This window comes from Thamnophis elegans, chromosome 11, assembly GCF_009769535.1.
Source record: "Thamnophis elegans isolate rThaEle1 chromosome 11, rThaEle1.pri, whole genome shotgun sequence".
Lineage (NCBI taxonomy): Eukaryota > Metazoa > Chordata > Lepidosauria > Squamata > Colubridae > Thamnophis > Thamnophis elegans.
Genome location: NC_045551.1, coordinates 39,302,024 through 39,315,129, shown reverse-complemented (window position 1 = coordinate 39,315,129; position 13,106 = coordinate 39,302,024). Strand labels below are relative to the sequence as shown.

The 13,106-nt window shown below is 40.6% G+C and overlaps 1 protein-coding gene across 3 annotated transcripts in view; it reads left to right on the top strand.

Moving 5' to 3' along the window:
• The first annotated feature begins 1,217 nt into the window (after window positions 1-1,217).
• MCF2L (MCF.2 cell line derived transforming sequence like) overlaps window positions 1,218-13,106 on the top strand; it is a 119,902-nt gene continuing 108,013 nt past the window's right edge. For 2 of the 3 annotated variants that reach the window (XM_032226222.1, XM_032226224.1), the window contains exons 1-2: window positions 2,500-2,578; window positions 11,703-11,895. In XM_032226222.1, coding sequence (XP_032082113.1) covers window positions 11,727-11,895 — 169 coding nt within the window. In that variant the 5' untranslated portion in view covers window positions 2,500-2,578; window positions 11,703-11,726. Of the gene's footprint in view, window positions 1,370-2,493; window positions 2,579-11,702; window positions 11,896-13,106 lie in introns of those variants that run through there. The other variant, XM_032226225.1, reaches the window with a different exon arrangement.

Genomic DNA, 13,106 nt, shown 5'->3' with positions numbered 1-13,106 from the left:
TAAGCAGATGGGAGTCCACCAGGTGGTAGTCTAGACTTGGCACTCAAAAGAAACATCCTGGAGGAAGACAGCAACCAGCTGTGTCAATATTTCTACCCATAAAACCTCATGGACATTTCCATGAAGTCAACAGCAATTAAGCAGAAGGTTTCCTCTGCTACATTTTTATAGCTGAATATATAGGGCCCTTATAGTTACATTTCCATTCAATAGAACACACTCATCATATTGATAAAAATAAGATCACTGATCATTTTTCTTGTGCCGTCTTAAAATGGTATGGACTACCAACCAGGCCAGTCATAAGCATCTAACAGTTTAGCCAGTGGCGGATTAAGGCTCACTGGTGCCCAAAGCACTGGCAAATCTTGATGCCCCCACTCCTAAACAAATCTTCATTGGGTTTTTTCTTTCTTTCTCAACTTTGTGGTGCCCCCTTGGATCTGGTGCCCTAAGCACGTGCTTAGTGTCCTTAATGATTAATACACCACTGCGTTTAGCAATTAAGGCTTAGTGGCCACAACCTTCAAAGAGGATAGCAGGGCAGCCTTAATTCTCATTCCTATTTCACTTCTGAGCCTCAATCTGGAACGTTAATGGATCAGGCCTGGCAGAAGAGCTTACATTTTGTAGGGCAGATCTTGAGAGACTTCCACCCCACTCACCCACGCCCTTCACAGCTTCTCTCATCCAACAAAGGGCAGCCTGCAAAACTGGCCATCAGAAGGGGGGGGGGAGGCGGGAGAAGCGGGGAGAACATATAGCTGCGTCGGCTTCGAAGGGAGGGCGTCCCACTGAGCTCATTGAGTTCAGTCCTGGGGAGGCTTAGCAAAGCGCAATCCTCTTAGCCGCCATCCAGAAAAAGGACCAGCGGCTGAGAGCACCGGGGGCGGGGGACCACTCGCAAAAAGGAAGCAGCCAAGCTACTGGTCCGAAAGGCGTGTTTCATTGCCCGACCACCCACCCACCCCCAAATCCCCCAGACCCTCCGGGCCTGGCAAGTGACAAAGGTGTTGAGCTGCAGCATCCCGCCTTTCTTTCTCTCCTCCGCCTCTTCTTCTGTCGGGGCCGTTCAGCGATTGAGGGGAGTGGGCGGCGCTGAGCGCAGGCGGAGAGGCGCGTGTCGGGCGGTGAAATGCTGTTCCGCCCCCTCCGCTTCTGCCTCCCTCCCCACCTTACGAGGCGCCGGTTCCCCTGGAGGGGAGCAGTAGCCGCGGACTGAAGGAACTGGCCGCAGAGAGCCGGGCAGGGGAGCCGACCGTGGCGGGAGCACCTCCTTGTGGCTCCATTGTGGTCTGGAGAAGCAGCGACGCCAGCAACCCGCCGCCGCCGCCGCCTCTCCCGAAGCTGGTGGAAGTCAGCCGAACAGGTGCGCGAGATATGCGTGTGTTTGTTGCGGGCGGGTGCCTTCCATTGGGCGGTTCCTCTGTCGCTGCTGCGTGCGGGGAAGTGCAAGGCGCGTTGCCAAGGGCAAAATTGAAATCCCGCTTTTCTCCCGCCCTTCGCGGCTCCTTTTTCGCCGGCTGGGTGGAAGGAGAAGCGGCGTTTAGAAGGAAGGGGGATGCGCGGAAGTTTCTTTGGCTTTGACCTTCTTGGCTCGAAACGGGATCCCGGGTCGCTTTAACAAACCCAGTCCGTTATCAGGGTGAGAAAATATTTGCAGAGGCCGCCCTGCTTCCAAGGCCGGGCGGAGGCATGTGGTGGGAATCGTAAACATGGTGTGCGTGTGGACCGTTTGATGCAGCTGTGCGGCTAATTCAATTGTGTAGAGCTGTAGTTTTGGCCTTTGGGGGGTGGGGCGGGTGGGGATGTGTGTGACGAAAGCTGTGTAGATTTTGTGATGGGGGGGGCAGTTCTGTTTAAGGCTCATATCGTGAATTATGAAAAGGTGGCTCTGGGCTGGAATGCGGTGCAGTAACCTCATGTTTATTTATGAAAGTATGATCAATATTGTAGGAGGCCGACTTTTCACCTGGATTATGTATTAAATAAAATTCACATGTTTGAAACAGTTTGTAAAAATTATGACCTCTTCCAAAACTCGAAAGAAATGAGATGTCATTTCCAATTATAGTTAATGATTGCCCTCTGGTTGGTCCTGTTCCCAGGAGTGGAAATATTAGTAGCCCAAATACTCCTGTGGTTAAATATTAAATTATTAGAATTTTGGGTCAGATGACAGTATAATACAACTGTACTGTACCTCCTCACTGAAGACTCTATGCAAAAGTGAAACAAGGTGTACTTGTTAATATTCTTTACTTACCACAACTCCTAAAATTGACTTGGCCGAATCCTTGAAGTTGGTTGTGTGTCCTTCCACGTGATCTATAGAAATGAAGCTGGAACATTATGCTATCTTCAGATTAGTCCCTAGATGAATGAAGTACAGATTGGAGAGAGAAGAGAGAAGGGAGGGAGATCATTTGTGGTTTCAACATCACTTCAGTCCTCAAAATTTGAAATTGACTTTCCTTTTGTTCATTGTTTCAGACAACAGTGGGATGCGCTCACAGTTCCCTTCAGAAACAATACTTGGAAAGTTGTAGTGGAACAAGTGACTTCAACACTGCTTACAGTAAGCCTATTATATAATTTAATCAAGGTATCAGATCGGATGAAAACTGTTTTCATATGTATGTAGGCATAAGCAGTAGTTATCTCAAGGTACGGACAGAGAATAACCTACAGTGGAGAAATGTTGTGTGTTACGTCTAGAGCTGTCTATACAGTTAGCTTAATAACTAATTTATGACATAACTGAATAACAGTGTTGGGACCTTGTAGGTCATCTAGTCCAACCCCTTGCCTCATCAGGAGATCCTACACCATTTCTAATGGCTGTCCAGTCTCTTCTTGAAAGCTTCCAGTGATAAAGCTCCCACAACTTCTTTGGTTTCATTGATTGGTTTCATTGGTTGATTATTCTCACTATCAAAAAAATTCTCCTTATTTCTAGGTTGAATCTCTCCTTGATCAGTTTTCACCCATTATTCCTTGTCTGGCCTTACTGCTTGTCCCCAAAGTTACAACTGTTGCATTTCCACACAAGTTATCCCATTTCAAGCGCTTGACAAACAGATTACCTTTGTGACTGGTTGCATCATGTCACAGTCATGTGACTATGATTTGCAACATTTTTGCTGTTTTGCAAAGGAAAATGGCAAAAAATGCCCATTGGATATGCTGGATTTTACAACGGTTGCCAAAGCTGTCATAAAATTGAGTCTGGTGACCCACTTAATGACTGTGACAACTTATGACTCAATTGTGGTCTTTAAAAGAGGATTACCTGTAGCAGAATTAATCTTCAAAAATGTAGTCCACCAATAGTACTGGAAATTTATTTCCTATATATTCTTAGACAATAGTTTGTTCTGATAGGATTGCCATAGACTATTAGATGTACTGGGGGGGGGGTGTTTTAATTTTCCTCAACATAGGATTTTCCAATAAAAATGATACCATTTTTATGCCAATCACCTCCCTGCGACCAATTAGATCACACAGATTGGGCCTCCTCCGTATTCCATCGGCCAGCCAGTGCCGGCTGGCAACTACAAGGAGGAGGGCCTTCTCAGTAGTAGCCCCGACCCTTTGGAACGAACTCCCCGTGGAGATTCGTACCCTCACCACCGTCCTGGCCTTCCGCACAGCCCTCAAGAACTGGCTAGCCCGTCAGGCCTGGGGACAAGGATAGTTACCCCTCCCGAATGATGAATGTATGTTGCTTATTACTTTTATTATATGTGTCTATGTCATTGTTTGTACTTCCCCTCCCTGATTTTATGTGAGCTGCCCTGAGTCCCCTCAGGGAAAAGGGCGGCCTACAAATGTTAATAAAATCAAATTATAAATCAAACCATGTTGCATTAAATTATTCTATAAATCTTAAACATGTATCTTTCTTGAAAATAAGTACTGGCAAAAATAACAATTAAAAGTAAAATGCTATAGTTTGGCATTCATATAAATGCTAAATTGACCTAGGAATGAGATTTTCTGTCAATATTGAGAAAAATATTAGAAACATAATATTTTAAAAAAGAGCTATCCTTTGTTTGTTACATTTCTAATTGGAATTAATCCAGCGTGTTTAATGGAACTCATTGCCAGATAAATGTGCAAATGAGTCGAGTCCCACGCCTACCTATTTAGAAAAATGTTCATTTAAATAATTGCATTAAATTCTTCTGTTAAATAGCTTTGGTAATATGAGTTACTAGAGTGGGTCCCAATTGTTGAGTTTATAGAAAATATTACATATGCTAAATTTCAAATACGAGGTAAACTTTAACTGTAGACAGTCTTACCTTATGCCAACAATAGGGACCATAAAATTCATTGTTAGGGTATAGTTATAAAGTAAGACAATGGCTTCCCCATTGAGTTTGCTTGTTGGAAACCAGCTGTGAAGATTGCAAATCATGTGACTGAGGAACACTGCTACTCTCATAAATGTGCAACAGTTGCCAAGCGCCTGAAATCATCATCACATGATTGCAGTGAAGTTGCAATAGTCATAAGTCAAGGACTGGTTGTAAGTTACATTTTTCAGTGCCATTGTAACTTTGAGTGGTCATTAAACAAATGGTCTTAAAACAAGACCCATCTGTATGTTTAGACTCCAATTTGATTATTCATAGAAATATTTTAAAGAAATGGCAAAGGAATGAAATGATAGTGCTTCACAGTTGCATTTGTATCCATTGTTCTTTGCCCATCTGCTTGAAAAATATGCAGTCTTGATCTGATTCTCAATTCAGGTTTCTTTCAGCTGTTCAGATGAATAGTCGCACTGAAAAATTTAAATTATTCTGCAAGGGCTTTTCAAAAATGTGAATGTTTATCAAGAGGAGCAAAATACCAGAGTATTTACCCTCTGCTTTTCTTTCTTGTATAGTGAAAGGATTGCATAAGCATGCATTTGCAGCATAAGGAGAGAAATGTTTTTTGTAATATTAATATTTGCTTTGTGCTGCTTTTGATTCCTCAGATTTGGAACCTTTAAACTCGTTAACTTCTTAAGTCCTCTTGATCAAGCCCATTCAATAGCTACTTGCCTGCTCAGTACAGACCAGAATATATAACTGAATTCAGAAGAAGCCCTTGTTCTTCAGCATGTGGAGTGCTAAGAAAATACTGAGTAAATAAGTATCGATAAGTCCCATTCAAAAAGAAAAATATTCTTAATGTAGTTATTTTAAATGTAGAGGGACGGCTTTTTAAGACAAGTATCAATGAATGCCAGCAAATATTTTCTTATCCTTAAAGTAAATAGATGTAAGTAGTAGATATATTCAGAAATGCATAGGATAGGAAAGCCTGTTAAAATTACATTTGAAGAGAAAGGAAGTTACCCATTTTCGTACAGAGATTTGTTTTATAAAAATAAAATTAGAGAAAGATATGAGACATAATATAAAAATCCTACCCCTTATCGTATGTCTTGTCTGGAATCCTTTCCCTTATCATATGTCTTGCTCTAGTAGTCCAACAGCTCATTGGATGATCCAGTTTCCAACAGTATTTTAATCTTATGATCTAGTGATTCTAGTGATCTATCTAGTGATTGGCCAGATGTTTTTTGGAAATGCTTTTTTAATGAACATATCATTGATAAAGACAGGATGTATTGTTTAATTTGATAAAAACAAAATGGATTAAATTAGAGTTAACACATACAATTGTCCTTTATTTTGCTCATAATTTGTCTCTGCCAAGAGTTTACGTGGTCTGCTTATGTCATTTTTAGCAGCATTTGGGAGTGTTTATTATTACAGTCCTCCTGGGCTTGGGAGCAGTCTGGTTTAAGAATGCTGAGAGTGTGGTTTTTTTCTCCTTTTTAAAAATACCACTCTATTAGTTCCTTGCCTTCACACCAAGGACAAAGAAACAGAAAGAGAAATGCAAAAAAAATTGTGAATTAAAGAAATTCTAGATCTTTAACAGGGGTGTTTTACTTAGAAAAGCACACAGAGTAGGATTGGAAATTTGTAGCCCCATTATTCTGGAACTGAAGAGCACAACGTTAGTATGTAATGCTGGAAATTATAGATCAATAACTCCTGTTAAAGGAAAAGGTTCCCACCTTCTGGGGAATTCTCAAGATTACAGTTATGTTTGGGCACGGATGGATATTTGTGTATCTCCTGCCAGTTTATCAAGGAGGTTTCATCTGCTGCTTCATAATTGACACATATGCTAAGAAGTTTCAAGAAAAGGAAATCTGCAGTTAACCAAGTATGTGTTTTCACTAACAGAATGAAATATGTCCAGCTGTTGCTCTTTGCCTGAAATTATATTTGGTAAAGATGATTATTATCATTATCATATACTTTATTCATTAAACATGAAACTCAGCCAACTAAACATTAAAAAATGCATCACAAATACCATTGACTGGTGCTAATGGTTGATATGGTTTGCTGCCAGCGTCCTAGGTATCAACCAAGTACCTTCGTAAAATATAAGATGTTCCGAATAGCGCAGTTTTTTGCAGTTCTGCTGGTCTTATTGCAGGAAGCTGCAATTTGTTGATGTATCTTATAAAATTTTTGGACATGGTGCCAAATGCCCCGATAACAATGGGTATCACTGTTACATGCTTCATCCACAGCCATGTAATTTTGATGGCATGGCCAGGTCGTGATATTTCATTATTTTTTCTAGTTCTAGGAGTTTTTTTTAAAAAAATTATTATTATTATTATTATTATTATTATACAATTGTATCACAGCGGCCAGTTGTTTCGCCGGATTTGGCATTGGTTACTAGTCGGGCCCCACCCAGGGGCTAGGACGTCGTAACGTATTTTGTAATATGCGTGCAGATCAAAGCAGTGCGGCTTTTTGCATTGACTGATGGTGATTTTGTCAATTTTTAACTGTTTTAAATGTAATTCCAGTGCTTTTGGTATAGCACCAGTGTGCCAATTACCACTGGAATTATCACTGCTGGTTTGTGCCATAGTCGTTGAATTTCTATTTTTAAGTCCTGTATCTTGCGATTTTTGCATGTTCCTTCTCGGCGACCCTGCTATCACCTGGTATTGCGATGTCTATGATTGTGACCTTATTTTTCTCAACCAGTGTGATGTCTGGTGTATTATGCGCCAGTATTTTGTCGGTTTGTATATGGAAATCCCACAAGATCTTGACCATCTGATTTCAGTTACTTTTTCAGGCTGATGTTCCCACCAGTTTGTTGCTGTTTTTAATATTATAATTTTTGCACAAATTCCAATGGATCATTCTGCTACTGAATTGTGCCGCAATTTATAATCAGTCTGCGCAATTTTTTTACAGCAGCTGAGTATGTGATCAACAGTTTCATCAGCTTCTTTGCAAAGTCTGCATTTGGCATCATCAGAGGATTTTTCGATTTTGGCCTTAATGGCATTTGTGCGGATAGCTTGTTCTTGCGCAGCCAGGATTAGTGACTCTGTTTCTTTCTTTAATGTACCTGTTGTTAACCATAACCAAGTTGGTTCACTGTCCACTTTATCTTTTATTTTTCCAGAAATTGGCCATGCAGTGCTTTGTTCTGCCAACTCTCCATTCTTTTTTTCTTTTTTTTTTATTAAATGTTTTATTCATTTTCATTTTCAATTTGTACATTCACTTATATACTGGATATTTGCAATAATAATAATATAATAGTAAGAAAAGAAAAACCCCAACCTAAACACAACTCATAAACCCAACCTATCGCTTTCATACACCCCTTCTTCTCCCCCTCCAACTTTCCTTTCTCCCTCCAACGATCACCCCTCCTACTTCCCTTTCCACCTCCTATCTTCCTTTCTCGCCTTCCTCAACCCTCCTTCCCCTCTCATCCTCCTTACATTCCCCTCTTCCTCCCTCCTTACTTCTCTCTCTTCCATTTCCTCTACTTCTCACTATGGTGCATTTCTCTATTCCTAATCTATTCAGTTACGCTAAAAAAGAAAAAAGAAAGAAAAAGCAAAAGAAAAAAAAAGAGAAAAATAAAAAGAAAATATAAGGATCACAGTATACAAGTGTATTCTTCTTATTCTATATATGAAACTATATCTCCCACCCGCCCACCCACCCCCAATGAACCCCCCTCCCTAACCCCCTCCGACTTCCCAGGTCCACACCCGGCACAGTTCAGTACCATTCACCTTCAAAATATCTTATTAACAATAATAATGAAATAAAATAAAAGAACACTCTGAAAAAGAAAAAAGAAAAAAAAAATGAAAAAGTAAAAAAAAAAAATTAAAAATCTTCTGCATTATGCTCAGCCTCCCATCATTCTAAAATTTAAACAGTGTGAATCATTCCATTTATATTTTGTCCTCGTCCCTTACTTCTTTGATATTTACCCCCATCTTCCTGTAGACTCTCCAGATAGCCTTTCTTAACCTTATATTCAAATATTAGTTTATACAAAAATCAATTTATCTTCAAATACAGAGCAGTCTAATCATACTTTCGCTACTCATCTTCCTACCCTTCGTTTCACGTCTCCATTCCTCCCAAGCCCAAATTGCATAAGATTAGGATCTCGCTCTTCACTTTAAAATCCTGAGCTTTTTATGTTATACTTCAAGCATGTAAATCCGTAAAATGTGTGCCCAAAATCCATACCAGTTCATTCAATCCCAAGATCCCTTCATCAATATCCCGCTCCACCTTCCTTTCTGCCCCACTCCTCCCAACTCCATTCATCCCAAACCGCAATTCAAATAAATCTTAGTCCCCGCTTTCCTCACAGAAAACACTTCATGCGCAGTTTGGATTGAGATTCAAATAAGTCTTGTAAAAGTCCCGTATAATATCTGTCTAGAATAAGCAATGCTTCTTTCCATTCCTCATCAGTACACAGCTTTACCATTTCATACCAAACAGAAATCCTAAAGTTTTAATCAGTCCAAAAGCTTAGAAAGTATTTTAAAGACATCGCTGGATCTATATTCTTTACTCTTCTGCCCTTTCGGAAAGAGAAGGCTACCCTCTCCCTTATAACCACGTGTCCCGCTGCTTTGAAAATATGACTGAATCCTCAGTTTCCGCTCTTCTGCCTCTCCAGTAGGGGGAGAACAACTCCCTCCTTCTTGTAACCAAGTGACTTGCTGCTTGTCTTTCCTTCACCTTGTCCTTCCGTGTTTCCGAGTGAGTCAAGAAGCCCCGCCTTCAGAGTTTTATAATAAAAGTCCCGAGCTTCCGAAACAGAATTAATACGAAATCTTTGATTTTCAAATGTAACTGTGATTCCAACTGGAGCTTCCCATTTATACTGTATTTGACGATTTCTAAGTTCTTGGGTTAAAAAAGTATAGCCTCTCCTTGCTTGCAGCATCTGGAGCGGGATTTCTTTAAAGACAAACAAATCATGGCCATCGATTCGGAGCCTGTTATTGTAAAACTTTTGAGTGATCGCATTTCTGGATTCTCTTGTGAAAAAGTATATAATTATGTCTCTTGGAAGCTGTCGTTGCTCTGCTACACGCGAATTCTGGCGATAGATTTTTTGAATATTCCAATCAAGATTGAGTCCCGGACCTCCCACCGCTTGGCTGAAAGCTTCTACAAACGTCTGTTTCAAGTTCTCTCCTTTCTTTCGGGCAGTCCTCTGACTCTTATTGCAGACGCCTTTCTGTTATAATTTATCATTGTAAGTTGTGTTTGAGTATCTCTAATCTCTTGTTGTAATGCTTGGATATTAGAAGTCAAATTAAAATTAGCCCCCTCCAAAGTTTCCAGTTTAGTCTCCATTTCTTCGATATAATCTGTCAAAGTAGACGTAACTTCAAACATATCCGCCTTTATTTGGGCAATTTTAGTCTGTATTTTATCGCATAAATCCAGCACAAATTCTTTAATTTCTTGTTTAAAGTCATTAATTATTTGAAAGAAAAGCTCCTGTGTCAAGGAATCTCCAGTAGGTGGTGTAGGAGACAAAGGCAGCGATTTACTAACAAGTTCTTTAAGCACATGCGGGGGGATTTTTTTGCCTGCTTAGACCTGGGAGGCATTATAGATAAAAGCTGAGAATAAACAGATAAACAGTGTCTTCAGCTGGTCAGTTCTCAATAAATTATTTGTAGATTTTGCTTGTTAATGAGTAGCAGTCTCCGGGGAGATAAAGCCGGTTAATTACGTCATCAATCACCAACACAGTAAAAACGCCATTTTGTATCCCAATTGCACAGAGAAGTTTCAAAGGAAAACAAGGCTGGTGTTTAGATAGTTATAAAAAAAAAACATCACAGGAGTGAGACCCGCTCGTGTTAGCTTAAGTTGCTTTAAACAATTTATCATTGTCCTGAGTGGGGGGGTCGCCTGTCTAGGGCTGCAAAAAGGCAGCTGCGAGGAACTGGCTGGAGATAAGAGCTCAGTTACGCTGGATCTCTTCTCCGTTCGCAGCCCAAAAAAAAAGAAAGGGGGCTGTGAACTACGAATAAATCCTAGCACCTGAGCTTCTGCCTGCCCCTTTCTGCCAGAAAGGGGTGATATCTATTGATCTTAATTAGATATACAGACCAGAACTCTGAGAGGGGCTCCGTTGAGCTCCTTCGGCGACAGGCTCCTCCCACAGGAAGTCCCAACTCTCCATTCTTGATTTTATCACATCTTTTCTGTATTCTTGTTTCGTCTGTTGGGCCTTCAGTAGATTTTTGTTCTTTACTTCGATATTATTATTATTATTATTATTATTATTATTATTATTATTATTACAACTATTTGTATGCTGCCTTCTTGTATGATTTACAAAATATATAAATTGAAACATCTATGAAAACTGATCTACTTTGGAACAGCATCAATTGTTGTTCCCAACTAAAACCCTTTTTGGTGGATGTCCTGTAGAAATGGTTTGTTTTTACCTGCCTCATAAAAGACGAAAGGTTGGGAGCTGACCTGACTCCTAAAGTGAGGAACAACATGCCAATGAGAATGTATCCAAAGCAGAGGTGGTATTCAGCAGGTTCTGACCAGATCTGGAGAACCAGTAGCGAATTGTGAATAGTTCGGAGAACTTGTAAACACCACCTCAAACTGGCCCCGCCCCCCTATTCCTCCCGAATCCCAGCTGATCGGGAGGAAATGGGGATTTTTCAATAACCTATACCTGGAGTGGGGAGGGAATGGAGATTTTACAGTATCCTTCCCCTGCCACGCTCACCCAGCCATGCCACACCCACCAAGCCATGCCCACAGAACCAGTGGCAAAAATTTTTAATCCCACCACTGATCCAAAGTACCCTCTACTCTACTGCATAGGTCACATAGAGTAGTTCCAAGAGCTTGTGCATGCCTGAGAAAGTAGAAGGAATATCAGTAACCAGCCAATAGTGACATCCTTGTAAATATTCTGGAAAAATGGTTAGGCAATTTTCAATGAGGTCCTGTCTTAAAAACATGTTAATAATGGAGAGTTCCATCTCAATTATCCACATTGTGCAATCTGACCCCTAATTTTTGCAGTAAAACTCATTAGAGCATGTATGAATCTTCCTTCCTTGTTTGTTCTCTGGAATTCAGCTGGACAGATGTACCTTGAGAGGTTTGTAAGGGTGCATACCATATAGTTCAACTACCCCAAAATATGGGTTTCCCTCTATTGATGCAACCATTAAAGTGGCCTCTGTTACAAAATGTAGAATCACATGCTCCGATGGGCTGTCATTGTGGATTAAAACAGCTTATTTTGCTTTGTTTTCCTAACTGCAGGAACTTGAGGTTAGACACATTTTCATGTCTAATTACTGGAGGCTCATCCTCTGTAAGGAAGCTGGAAATTGCAACTGTTTTTCAGCCGACAGCCAGCCTAATGAAGAAAAAGATGATACAGAACACCGCATTGTGGTATCAGACATCCTGCAGCTTGTGCAAGATAAGCAGAAGGTACCTGCAACACAGCCAGGTATGATGCACTGCTGATTGTTACATCTTGGAAACATAATAGTTGAAGTGGCATTTTATTTTATTGTAAAAATGTGTGAGATTAAAAATGGGTGCTTGAATAACAGTAAATTTTACTAATCGGCATTATTTGTTTTCTTTGGAATAAAGCTAAAATAATTCATGAATTCAACTCTTAACATATAATATTCCAGGAGTGAGATGTTTCTTTGCTTGTAGTTTTAAACATCAAAGGCTTGAAGCAGACTGAAAGAGTCTGGCTAATCGCCATAGGAGCTGGCTGTGCTTCAGTGGTGGGTTCTGGATCCCATGGCAATTGGTACAGTGCACGGGCCGTGTGTCCACCACATGCATGCGTGCATACACATATACAACTTACTACTCGCGACGCTCCAGCTGCTCGGCGGAGCGTCGGGCAGGTGGCATACGCTCCATGCACGAAAGCCCCAAACGGCTCGAATCCCGATAAGGGGCATGGTCGGGTGGGTGGGCCCTCTGGAGCACCGTACTGGAACGTTACCTGGTGCTCTCAGCAGGCACCGGTATGCCCGTACCGGGGCGTACCAGTCGTATCCCACCACTGCTGTGCATATTTTACTCTTATTTACTAGTTACCACATAGCAAGAGCCCTTTTGGAAAATAAGTGATGCTGTAACTCCTATCTTATAAATTTGAAGAGCTGTTGGACAATAATGGACAATAATGGAGCAGATTTATTTTTTTGTTCACTGCAATGGGAAACAAGCCAGATGTTCAGAATAAAGCAATCATATTAAAAATCATCAGTGTAAAAACTGTTTCGAACACTTCTCAGTCTTGTGAGACATTCTCCTTCACTGCCAAATTAAAAAAGCTTGATTAAAAAAGCTTTTGCGGGGATGGATGATTTGCAGACCATTTATGCCTGCACCCCAACACCTCTAAATCATGGCCTTGAAATTGGGCAGCAGAATAACTGATTAGCGGTTTCTCACTTCCCCTCCTTCTCTCTTCTACTTTCCTTTAATTGGCTTTGAAAACTCATTTTTTTTCTCTAGGAACTGGGTTAGGGAATAAGTGTCATAGGAATTGTATTAATGTGTAGCTATATTAGTCCCTAGGTAATTGCATTATTTTTGTTCTATTATACTGGAATAACATGTACACTGACCAGAGCCCTTTTTATTTATGCACCTGTTTATGCATTTTCTGCATCTCATCTTGAAATCTTA